Raw genomic sequence first — 12,836 nt, 5'->3', positions numbered from 1 at the left:
AACTGTACTGGAGACCAGACAGTGATGAGAGACTTGTCAGGATCAGGCTGTTCATATGTGGTAGAGACCTCTCCTTTTCTTTCTGCTGGTGGCTCTTGAGAAGTGGGAGGAAGATTTCTCTCCATGGTCCTATTAACGTGCATGCTTTCTATAGCTCCCAATATCAATTGCAAAGAAACACAAAGAAGAGGTGCTGACCAGAAGGGAGACGCATTCACCTTGGTTGTAAATATTTTACCATAGTATCCAACACAGCTTGTTTTGCATCAGTGATCTAGAACTGAATTTGTGCCAGATTAAGTTCAAGGTTTCTTTCTCAGAATCAATATTAAAAAAAAAAAAAAAAAAAAACCCACAACAAAATACCAATGTAGTTTTCTACATAGCGCTGATAATACAATAAAATATTTACAACCAAGGTAGACTCTGGAGTCCTTTGTTCCCCTCTAGTCATCACTGTTTTTTGTTTCTATTGTAGGGACTGAACCTTTTTTTTAAAAAAATTATTATTACTTTACATCATCCAAAGTTTGGGTTGTTTTGGGGTTTTTTTTTAAAGCCTTCTTTATGTATGCATTCATGCCATGGGTTTGAAAATGTGAATTGTTACTATGGGATATGTAGAAGCATAGGATCATTAGTGTATGCTAGTGCTTATGTGTGCTATGCTTCTCCAAAACTGAGCCTGTCGGGTTTTAGCAGGCATATAAACTTCAAAGAATAATTAATAATATGTGTGTGTTGGGTTGAACTACTTTGGATGGTGGGTTATCCACAATAGATAATATATAAAGGGCTCCTTTTACGAAGGCGCGTTAGGGCCTTTAACACATGGAATAGCGTGCGCTAAATTGCCACACACGCTAGCCGCTACCGCTTTCTTTTGAGCAGGCGGTAGACTTTTGGCTAGCGCACGCTAATCCGGTGCGTGCGCTGAAACACTTAGCGCACCTTTGTAAAAGGAGCCCAAAGTTGTAAATAACAGAAAAGTTAGAAAATATGAATGCAATATCTAAATACCAAAAACACCTATTTTTAGCATTCTTAGGTAATACTGATTAGCTGGAAATAAGAACTATTTTCCAAATAGCTAATACTGGAAGCCCTCCTAATGTGCTTTGATTAAATGGAAACAAATACAGATCAATTTTAAATAATTTTCAAATAACTGTATGCTGAACTATCAAAATACAAGTAACAGAAGTGAAATATAAAAAGTTAAATTTTAATAGATACATTGCAACATAAATACAGTGTTAACACTATTTACAAAATGCATTTTCTTAGATACACATTAAAGAGCAATATACATATCACTGAGTTTAGTCCAGTCACTGCATGGCAGTGATAGCAAATGAACCAACACTGATTTTAAAACACTGATGATTTTCTTTCCAGATCTGACTGATCACCATAAATTAACATAGGAAATGTGATAGGAAGTGACCATGAGAGGATGCGAGATCTGATTTGGGCCAAGACACCCAGTCAGTAGTACAGAATACTGCATGGCATTGCCCGCCTATCTTCGGGGCCTTTTTATAAGAAATGGGTTTAGCACATTTTAACTTAGGACTTTCCCACATGCTAGGTCTAGTTTTAGCACATCCTAAAAATGAAAAAAAAAGCCCTATTTTTATCTTTGCAGATCATGCCACACTAATATTTCCCCTAGTGCCTGAAATCTGCAAAAATAATAATGTGGGTGCACTGCCTGACTCATATTTAGGAGATATTAAATGCTTCCATGTTAATCCTGTATTATCCAGTAATAATGCACTAACTGGATAATGCTTCCATGCCCATTTTCCATTCATGACATGCCCCTACCAAAAAAAAGTTTAACAGGCAAATTACTGTAAAATGTTTTAACCCATTTTGCAGAAAGCCTTTTTTTCCCCACGTTAAGTGCACATTATTACTTAACATTGTTTAGTCAACTTTTGGAAGTCTTCTGATCAAAATGTCTCTCCACAAGCTTTTTCCTTAAGCAGTATCATTGATCTTTCCTTCAGAAACAGTCACATGATTCCTCTGACTGCAGGACAGGAACATTATTTTTGCTATTGAGATCTTATTTCTTTCCTACATATTCTGTAAAATTTGAACAAAGCTAATATAGATAAGGCTTGGAAAAATACTTTTTAATTTAGTGTTTGTAGCAGAGTCAATTGGGCCTGCCAGATTTTAATGAGTCACCAATGCAAAAATCGCAGAGGGTAGAAAATCAACAATACTTAAACAATCCCTCTATTCCTATTTAGAATGGTGGGTAACAAAGTCGAAGTCTATCGGGGTCAATTGGCCCCTATATAAAATTTAAATTTTTGTGTGTAGATGTACCCTCAGTGCAATGAGACAAAGCTATCAGGACTCAGGAAATCCCAGAGTTCCAGGCTTAAACCTGTATTTCGGAGGCTCTATCTCAAGCCTCTCTAGCACCATCATGGGTATACATCTTGTGCTATTTTATTGTGCTTTCGACTTTGTTACCCACCATTCTAAATAGGAATAGAGATTTTAATGAATGACAGATGAAGAAAAGTAGGTGACCACAGAACCTACTTGTGCCTGCTGTCATTCCCTAAGGTTCTGCCAGGCTTAAGAAGTGATGGAAAAAGGACTGGTGGCAGCAGCATCTGTTTATGCAAAACAAGGCCTAGCACAACTGCATGAAAATAGCAACAACAAAAGAAGCTTCCTTTTCCTGATTTCTCTGTTCAGAAATGAGAATCCTACCAAGACAAACACGGCAGATAATGCAACTAGCCCATCTAACAATGAAGTGTTCTAGAAGTGTTTTCAGAGGACAAGTAATTGCAACATCTTGTCAAATCTTCCATTGGACTAAGCTTCTTAAGAGACCGTGGTAAGGTAGGATCTCATGTTTTGGTGCAATGCTAAGCTTCTTAAGACCATTAAATGAACTGTTTGTGGTATTGCGGTATACAAAAATAAAGTTATTATTATTATTATTAAATGTGTGATAAATAGGGGAGTGCAGTAGGAGGCAATTCAGTCAGGGGTTGCTTGAATTGAAACCATAAGAGAGAAAATGATGCAGCACAGCTTCATATTTGGTTGCTTGCCATTCTTTTTACTCAAAAGTTCTCCTTGTTGAAGTAGAACTGGACTTTCCTTGGATCAAGGCTGGAGTACTGGTGACAACACTTCTGCAGGGTTTTAGCCAATGCTTGAGGACCACAGAGGAAAACACCCACCACTGATCTGTTAAATAATAATAAAAAAAAAGTGGTAAGGAAACAGCTACAAACTCCTTAGCACATGCTCATAGGTGTGTGGCCTAGTGGTAAGTGTTTCGCACAGCCTTGCAGAGAACCAGGATTTGATTCCGGTGCAACACTATGTTCTCTAAGCTGACCAACATTGGAGATGCCAAGGAAATCACAAACAGCTCAACAGGGGCATTTATTCCCTTATTCTGTGACAGGTCACCTAAAGTTAGACGCTAAGGCCCTGATTCTGTATAGGACGCCCGGGAGAGGTGTCCTATTCAGAATCGGGCCTACACTAAACCCCGATTCTGTAACCGGCGTCCATGTTACAGACGCTGGTTAGAGAATCGGGTTAGATTAGACACGGCCCGCTACACTTATCGCGGCAAGGGATCTCTCTGCCGCTATAAGTATAGCAGGCCGCAGCCCCCTGTCCGATTGCAGGCAGGAGGGTGCCCAAAACCTCATGCCGAAAGATTCTCCCCCCCCCACTACCGACCCCCCCCCTGACATTACCGATCTCCCTCCCACCCCGACACTACCGATCTGGCAGGAGGGTGCCGAAACCCTCCTGCCAGAAGATGCCCCCCCCTCCTGACAATATCGATCGCTGGCAGGAGAGTGCCCAATCCCGCCTGCCCGCAGACGCACCCTTCCCCCCCGCGCTAACAGCCCCCAAACCTCCACCCCACCAAACTAGCCTTTTCTTTTGGCCAGATGGGTCTTGCCCGTCCAGCCGGCAGGCCCGCCTCGTCGAAATGAGGCGGGCCCGCCCCTTCCCGGCCCATCCCGCCGAAGCCTAAGGCCTGATTGGCCCAGGCTCTAGAAGCCTGGACCAATCAGACCTTAGGCATAGCGGGTCCACCCATCCCCACTTAATCTAAGGCCTAATTGGCCCAGGCTCTAGGCGCCAGGCTAGGCACCTGGGTCAATCAGGCCTTAGGATTAGTGGGGATGGGCGGACCCGCTATGCCTAAGGCCTGATTGGTCCAGGCTTCTAGATTTAGCGGGGATGGGCCGGGAAGGGGCAAGCCCATCTCATTTCCACGAGGCGGGCCTGTCGGCTGGACGGCAGCAAGACCCGTCCAGTTGACCAACATTTAAAGGTTAGTTGGGGTGAGGGAGATTAGTTGGGGCGGGGGGTCATCGGGCTTTCCGGCAGGAGGAGTTGGGCATCCTCCTGTTGGCGATTACGAGTTTGGGGGGGAGGGGGGTTCGGGGTTCCGACAGGAGGAGTTGGGCATCCTCCTGTCGGCGATTACCAGTTTGGGGGGAGGTGGAGTTCGGGGTTCCGACAGGAGGAGTTGGGCATCCTCCTGCCGGTGATGGGACAGGCGGCCGCGGCCGCTATACTTACTGCAGCAGGGAGATCCCTTGCCGCGATCAGTATAGCGGCCGCGTCTACTTACAGCATTGAAGGCATTTTGCTGGCCTACATTTTAAGCATCTCTTCCTCTACTAGGGAGACGCGTAGGGCCGCCTAGGTTTGCCTAAGGCCTTTAGGCGAGCTTAGGTGTCTTGCGGGCCTCCCCAGGCTCCCGGAGGCGCCTTCAATATAGGCGGCCTGCCTGGGGAGCATTTTTTAAAAAAACGTGCATCCCGATTGGCTGATTAGACAGCTGTAGGATGCCTACAGCTGCCTAAAATCGGGACGCACTTTGTAGAATCAGGGCCTATTACTCCTCTAGCCTTTTTAATTCTTGATGCCTATGTTTGTTACTTTCTCCTTTTTAATTCATAGTTTTGCTGATTTGAGGATGACGCTGGTTGGGAGGGAGGGGGATCTGCTTGGGGGGGGAGTAGAGGGATTGAGCTGTCCTTTCTTATGAAACTTGAAAGTGTTTTGTATTGTTTTTGTTTCTTGCCTTTAATAAAAATTATTTGAACATAAATCTAAATAAAAATAAGTCTGATTCTATATATGACGTACCGTTTATAAAATTACGCTAACACAGTTATGATCGATGCTGATTTTTTTTTTGGGGGGGCATTATATATATAGAATCAGGCCCTTCATGCCTAACTTTGAGCAGGCCACTAACGTTTTCAATGTCCGTTATGTTCTTTTTTTATCTCATATAAACTCTTCTAGGGCTTCAGACATGCCATTAGGTGCCAAACATTTCTATGGTCACCGATCAAACTTTCGGCCATGGCTTCCTCACTAGCCCCATTTATATTCTTTTTTCATGTTTTTTTCATAATAACTTATTTCTTATATAAGCTTAAAAACTTATCATAACTTAGTTAACTTATCTTAATTCAGTCTTTTCTCATATTATCATCGGGAAGGGACCTGTCATTCGACATGTTTCGCCTCTTGAGAAATATTATGCAGATCGGGATGGTACGAATAAGTTTGAAAAGGGGGGACTTTTCTTGAAACAGCCAAGAGGCGAAACATGTCGAATGACAGGTCCCTTCCCGATGATAATATGAGAAAAGACTGAATTAAGATAAGTTAACTAAGTTATGATAAGTTTTACACTTATTTAAGAAATAAGTTATTAAGTCAAAATATAGCACTTAGTACTTTAATAAAAGAAAAAAATGTGAAAAAAAGAATATAAATGGGGCTAGTGAGGAAGCCATGGCCAAAAGTTTGATCGGTGACCATAGAAATGTTTGGCACCTAATGGCATGTCTGAAGCCCTAGAAGAGTTTATATGAGATAAAGAAAAGGACATAACGGACATTGAAAACGTTAGTGGCTACGCATTCATCAATGTCTTACTTTTGACTGGGGGAGATAACTTTGAGCAGGAGCATTTATTTATGCCTGCCAACTAACGGCAGATAAGGACATAACGGACATTGAAAACGTTAGTGGCTACGCATTCATCAATGTCTTACTTTTGACTGGGGGAGATAACTTTGAGCAGGAGCATTTATTTATGCCTGCCAACTAACGGCAGATAGATGTGCAAATGCAGGTATTCTATAACACTTGTCTACATTCAGGGAATACCCCTGGCTTGACCATGCTCCCCCCCGCCCCTCTTTGGAGTTGCACTTAGAGAATGACAGTGACAGAATTCATCACCATTCCTGTCGCCACGGGAAACCATCCCCATGTCATTCTTTAAGGAGAGAGGGAAGACTCCGAGTATGAATGGGCACAACCACTGATCCTCAAGCCTTGCATTGAAGAATGCTGGTGTAGAAGGACTGAGGTTGAGATAGACACTACAGAATGACAAGGGATGGTTTCCCATGGTTATCTGTGGGGACAGGATTGGTGATGAAGTTTGAAAATTAAGCACACCTATTATAGAATAGGACATAGGGCAATTAACTGTGTGGCGCAGTGGTTGAAGCTATAGCCTCAGCACCCTGGGGTTGTGGGTTCAAACCTCACGCTGCTCCTTGTGACCCTGGGCAAGTCACTTAATCCTCCATAGCCCCAGGTACGTTAGATAGATTGTGAGCCCACCGGGACAGATAGGGAAAATGCTTGAGTACCTGATTGTAAAACCGCTTAGATAACCTTGATAGGCGGTATATCAAAAATCCTAATAATAATGTTAACACCAAATGTTGATGGCTAAATTGGTGACGATAAATTACTTTGCAAGATTACATTACATTAGTTTCTTTTATTACGCTAATACCTTGCGGTTCTAGGCGGATTACAAAAGGAAGCGATTCTGGTCATTTCCAGAAGATTACAGGGAAGCTATTGGATGTAACATTTGGAGTCTGATGATCTATACAGAATTCCCCCATGTTCGTATCAACATTTCAGGAAAAACTTAAAAACCTATTCATTAGATTCTTAGGTAACTGACTTTGTCCATCTTGAATGCCTCCTTACTTTTGTAAACCACATGGATCTTTACTGTTATGTGGTATAGAAGAAAGCGTTTATGTTATGTTATGGTTTAAGTGGGTGAACCTTCTTGTTGTAAATGCTGACTTACGCTAGAATGTGGGTGCCCAGGTACTATTATACAAGTACCACTTAGAGACTCCCCATTTGGGTCCCCATTAGAATAGATCCAGTGGAAGTCATGTCCACTGGCCAAGCACTGTTGCAGTGGCTGGGCTGAATTACATATCAGATATAAGAATTTTAGGAAAAAAATCCCTTGGTACAGGAATGGTATATTATGACTCATTTTTTGGTGTGTGTGTTCTGGTTATTTATTTGAATAGATATGAATTTTACATTGTAAATCATTTTGAAGCCACTTTTTTTGTTGTTTTACTTACTTATTTATTTATTTATATTCCGCATATTCTACAAATCTATGTGGATTACAAATTAGTCAGGTACTCAAACATTTTTCCCTTTCTGTCCTGGCGGCTCATACTCTACCTGATGTACTTGGGGCACTGGGGGATTAAGTGACTTTCCCAGGGTCACAAGGAGCAGTGCGGGATTTGAACCCACAACCCCAGGGTGCTGAGGCTTTAGCTCACATCAGGAGATATAGATTAAATAAAACTGAAGACCCATTAGAGGCCAGTTCCAACTCAGCTGAAACAGGAGGAAGCTGCCAGCTCACCTAAAGGAAAAAATGAACTGGTATTGTCCTGCTCTCTGGGCACTGTCTGTACCACAATGCTTCCTTATGCATCTTACACCAATTTCTTGTCTGCCTTTGCTAGTAGCTGAAAGAGTATTTTTTTCCAGCCAGATTAACTCTTCAACTTCAGCATAAACAGGTATGAGCAAGGGGAAAAGTGTTAATACTTAGGGGCCGTTTTACCAAACAGTAGTAAAGAGTGGTTTTAGACAGTGCACCCTTTCACGACTTATTCCTGCATGTCAAGTCCATTTTTATTGCTGAGGTAAAATGGCCAATTTTCTTATTTTTTATATTGATGACCACATGCTAATTTTCCCATTAGTGCATGATTCCCTACTACCACCTATTTTTTATATGGTAGGGACTCGCACAGGGGTGGGCAACTCCAGTCCGCAAGGGCCGGAATCCAGTCTGGTTTCCAGGATTTCCCCAATGAACATGAATGAGATCTATTTGCATGCACTGCTTTCAATGCATATTCATTTGGGGAAACCCGACTGGATTCCGGCCCTTGAGGACTAGAGTTGCCCACCCCTGAACTAATATGTTAAAGCTGCCCAAATCTGTTAGGAAACGGAAATGCACACGGATAAAGGCAAGTGAGATGTCAGTACTGCCAGGTAATTTATTATGAAATGTCCACAAAACGTATCAATCTATAACAGTGGTTCCAAACCCTGTCCTGGAGGACCACCAACCAGTCAGGTTTTCAGGATAGCCCTAATGAATATGCATGAAAGAGATTTGCATGTAATTAAGATGATAGGAATGCAGATCTATCCCATGCATATTCATTAGGGCTATCCTGAAAACCCAACTGACTAGTGGTCCTCCAGGACAGGGATGGAGACCACTGATCTCTAATAAAGTTTTTGTCCATGAAGCAAAGTCCTAAACCGGTAATTGGAATCAGAGAAATCCCAACTAGGATCCCAGTTTTGGCTTTTGTGACTTCAGTGGCTTCTTCGGGGCCACTGACATAATATATCAAAGAAAAACACTGTAAAATATTAGCGATGAACGAGTAGCAACCAGTGTGGACATTTCATAATAAATTACCAGCTGGTATTGACATTTCACTTGCCTTTATCCGTGTGCATTTCTACATTCTAAGGCCAGACCCTGTGTTCTTGGTGAGCAAACAGAAATGCCCCCGTACTAACTGATTAGTGCAGAACCTACCTCCTCCCCACCCCCAGACCTGCCCAGTGCTAAAAAAATAAAATTTATTTTTCAGTGTGTGAGGAACGCAAGCAACATTCCCAAATTACTGTGGGGGGTTCCTCGGTGCACCCCATTGTAAACCATGAGTTAGTACTTACTGCAGCTTTGAAAAAAGGTCTCTTAATTTGCTTTCACAAACCAGTGCATGGTTATCTTAAGCCAGCCTTTTACAACAGTGATGAAGCTCCAGACTCACCTAGGGTTGTCTTCTGCTACCTTAGAGAACTCATTATTCCAGATTGGTCTTCCATAGGAAGTTTTCTGTTTCAAACCGGTTACTGCATCTATGGCATTGTCAAAGTTAATTACTGCATGGCCCGCCTAGAATTAGAGCAATAACAGGTTAAACAACATGCCTCATTAGGGTAGTGATGTATCACACTGCTTCTGGGAACCTAATTTGCATTCTACAAACATTTGGAATATATCTGCTTAATTACTTCCGTTTTACCAATAATCATGAAACAGGTCATTTCCCATTGCTCTGCTGTGATTTTAAGTTTCAAGCTTTATTAAAATTTTGATGCATCTATTTGCTCGGCTCTGTATGCCAACAAAGTGAAGTTTGCCCTACTCTATCCGGAAAAATTGAGGATTCAGAAAGATGGATGCACATAGACTTTTGACTCTTTGGCCACCGCACTGACTTCTGTGAATACTTTGGGTATCGTGGTGGTTTCTCCGGTAGTGAATAGGAGGCAGTCGGGTGTTGTGGCTGCTGCTGTTGGGACCCCATAGAGTTCTGGTATTGGAATCAGTGGTATGCTGTGATTGTTGGTTGGACTGATTGGTGGGAGTGGGGTGTGTTGTTGTTTTTGGGGGGGGGTTTGTAAGCAGGTTCATAAGTGAGTCTTTGTAAGTCTGGTGCGTAGGGATTGTATTAGTTTAAAGGGTCCTCTGGGTTTTGTTCAGTTGGGGCGAGGATAGGGACGTAACTTGTGAAGTGGTTTTGGGTGGGAACTTCGGGGAGAAGGGGGAAGGGGAGGGGATGTTTCCCTTGGGGGGGTTGGGATTAGAGAGTTGCGCGGGGACAGAAATCCCACCCGTCCCCACCCGTCCCCGCCAAAATCCCACCCATCCCCACCCGTCCCCGTGAGGAATCCCTCCGTCCCCACCCGTCCCCGTGAGGAATCCCTCCGTCCCCACCCGTCCCCGCGAGGAATCCCCTCCGTCCCCACCCGTCCCCGCGAGGAATCCCCTCCGTCCCCACCCGTCCCCGCGAGGAATCCCCTCCGTCACCATCCTTCCCTATAAACTTCAGAAATAGTTATTTTATTTAATTATGCTACTGAATTAAAGGCTCTGGTAGAGACCCATTTACAAATAAGCAAAGAGACTATTAATTTGGAAATATTAATTGGGAAGAATACATACTTTGTAAATGGGTTTCTACCAGAACCTCTAATGTAAATATAAAATATAAATACTCAGCTGATGAGAACCCACAAACTGTCAGCTGAGGACTTCCTTTGCAGTTGGCCTGGGGTCCCTTTTGCCAAGCTTGGCAGGCAGCAGTAGCGTCCCTGAGTCACAGATGCTGGCACCTCAGTGGCTCATGGATGCTGCCAGCGACTGCTGCGCTTGGTGGAGGGGAGTTCTGACCATCTCTAGAGGAGGTCCTCTGCTGGCGGTGCTTGGGGATCCCCACCAGTCACAGCAAGGGCCAACAAGTACTTCAACACTGTAGAAATAAAACCAGAAATGCATTTCCTTTTCTTTTGAACACAAAATAAAGATATCTGCCATATACATTTCCCAAGGCAGATGACTCTATGCAATGTCACCTCGGTAACAAAATACAAAAATAGACAAATACACCCCCTCCCTTTTTACTAAACCACAATAGTAGGTTTTAGCACAGGGAGTTACGCTGAATGCCTCGCGCTGCTCTCAATGCTCATAGGCTCCCTGCGCTAAAAAACAATATTGCGGTTTAGTAAAAGGGAGCCATAGTGCAAAATATAGACAGCAGATATAAATTCTCAAAACAGACACATTTTGATCACTAAATTGAAAATAAAATCATTTTTCCTACCTTTGCTGTTTGGTGATTTCATGAGTCTCTGGTTGCACTTTCTTCTTCTGACTGTGCATCCAATCTTTCTTCCTTTCTTTCAGCCTCCTGTATGTTTCCTCTCCTCCAGACCTCATTCTCTCCCCCAACTTTTTCTTTCTGTCTCCCTGTTCCCCCTTCTTTCTGTCTCTCTGTCTGCCCCCTTTCTTTCTTTCTCCGTGCCCTCCCCCAAGCCACTCGGTTTGCTGCCACAGCCATCGGAGAATAGCCCCTAAGCCACCGCCGTCCCAAGCTTTCCCTGCAGAAGCGTCGCGCTGACCAGCATTCCGCTCCCTGACGTCAATTCTGACGTAGGAGAGGAAGTTCCGGGCCAACAAGGCATTTCTCCTCATTCTATCCAGCCTGAGCCCCATCTCTCCTTGATCCAGCATTTCCCTTCTGTGTCTGTCAGAATTACCATTCCACCTATTTTCCAGCATCACCCTTCTTTGTGTCCATCTCACCTATATCCGTATCTCACCACTTTTTCAGAATCTTCATTTGTCTCTGTCCTTGTCTTTACCCCATATTCACCATTTGCCCTTTCAATGTCTTTATCTCCCCCCCCCACACACACACTTTTTCAGCATTACTTCTATGTCTCTATTTCACCTCCTCTTCATGTCCCCTCTGTATCTCTATCCTTATTCAGAAGGTCCTGCTTACCCTTTCTCTTCTTTGTGTCACTATCTCCATTTTCAGCTTTCCCCCCTTTTCCTTTGTTAATGCACCCTGTAGCCAGAATCTTTCCACCCTCTCTCCACTCCGGCCCAGCCCAGTATGAAATATTTCCTTTTGTTTCTCTCCCCTCTCTCTTCTCCTCCCTCACCCACGAGTCCTGCATCTGGCCCTCTCCCTTCTACCTGCACCTGGCAACACCCCCCTGCTCCGCGGCTCTCTTCAGCAACTCGTCAGCAGCGGTGATCAAGACAAGCTGCCGACATCGAGGCCTTCCCTCTACGAATCCCACCTTTGTGGAAAAAGGAAGTTGAAACAAGCGGGACTCGCAGAGGGTAGGCCCCGACGTCAGAAGCTGCTGCTGAGTTGCCGAAGAGAGCCGCAGGTAGAAGGGAGAGGGAGATAGGAAGGCTGTAGAAGCTCCGGAGCATGACACCGAACCCGGCCAGGATGATTTCTTTTTCAGGCTGCTGCTGCCGCTGCCATCCCCCACCCGAAATGACAAAAAACAGCCTAATGCCCGCGTCGGGAAATAGCCATGCTGAGCAGTGAGCTCAGCACGTACACAGATGAAAGCCTTGCTTGCTGATTGGTCCGGCGGCACGGTGGGGCGGGGCCACCGGACCAATCAGCAAGCAAGGCTTTCATCTGTGTACGTGCTGAGCTCACTGCTCAACATGGCTATTTCCCGACGCGACGCCAGACTTGTAAGCTGCATGCTTGCATCGCCAGAATTTAGGTAGGTTGTTTTCATCCCCGTGGGAGTCCCGTGGGCAAGGGGGCGTCCCCGTGGGAGTCCCGTGGGTCAGGGGGGCATCCCCGTGGGAGTCCCGTGGGCCAGGGGGCGTCCCCGTGGGAGTCCCGTGGGCCAGGGGGGGAACCCGCGGGATCCCCGCGATCCCCGTTCCCGTGCAGACCTCTAGTTGGGATTGGGTGGGTTCAGCACTCCATTGTCGGGGATCTTGGTTTTGGTAGGACTTGGGGGCATGTTATATGGGATTTGTAGAGCTGGGGGGGTCTTATGTGGGCTGGGCATTGGACCCCTTTCTTATTTTTCAGGCTCGAGTTGACCATTCTGTTTTACACCAACCATGGGTGATCCATCTCTAAGGG

The 12,836-nt window shown here is 44.6% G+C and overlaps 1 protein-coding gene across 2 annotated transcripts in view; it reads right to left on the bottom strand.

The window, feature by feature from the left end:
* Window positions 1-1,263: 1,263 nt before the first annotated feature.
* NOX1 (NADPH oxidase 1) overlaps window positions 1,264-12,836 on the bottom strand; it is a 52,199-nt gene continuing 40,626 nt past the window's right edge. Inside the window, exons 12-14 of one of the 2 annotated variants that reach the window (XM_033943941.1) lie at window positions 9,189-9,313; window positions 3,089-3,228; window positions 1,264-3,033 (exon numbers count right to left, since the gene is read on the bottom strand). In XM_033943941.1, coding sequence (XP_033799832.1) covers window positions 3,102-3,228; window positions 9,189-9,313 — 252 coding nt within the window. In that variant the 3' untranslated portion in view covers window positions 1,264-3,033; window positions 3,089-3,101. Of the gene's footprint in view, window positions 3,229-9,188; window positions 9,314-12,836 lie in introns of both variants that reach the window. The other variant, XM_033943940.1, reaches the window with a different exon arrangement.

This window comes from Geotrypetes seraphini, chromosome 5 (assembly GCF_902459505.1).
Source record: "Geotrypetes seraphini chromosome 5, aGeoSer1.1, whole genome shotgun sequence".
Taxonomy (NCBI): domain Eukaryota; kingdom Metazoa; phylum Chordata; class Amphibia; order Gymnophiona; family Dermophiidae; genus Geotrypetes; species Geotrypetes seraphini.
Note: the sequence above shows the minus strand (reverse complement) of the source record. Positions and strands in the feature narration are given on the sequence as shown.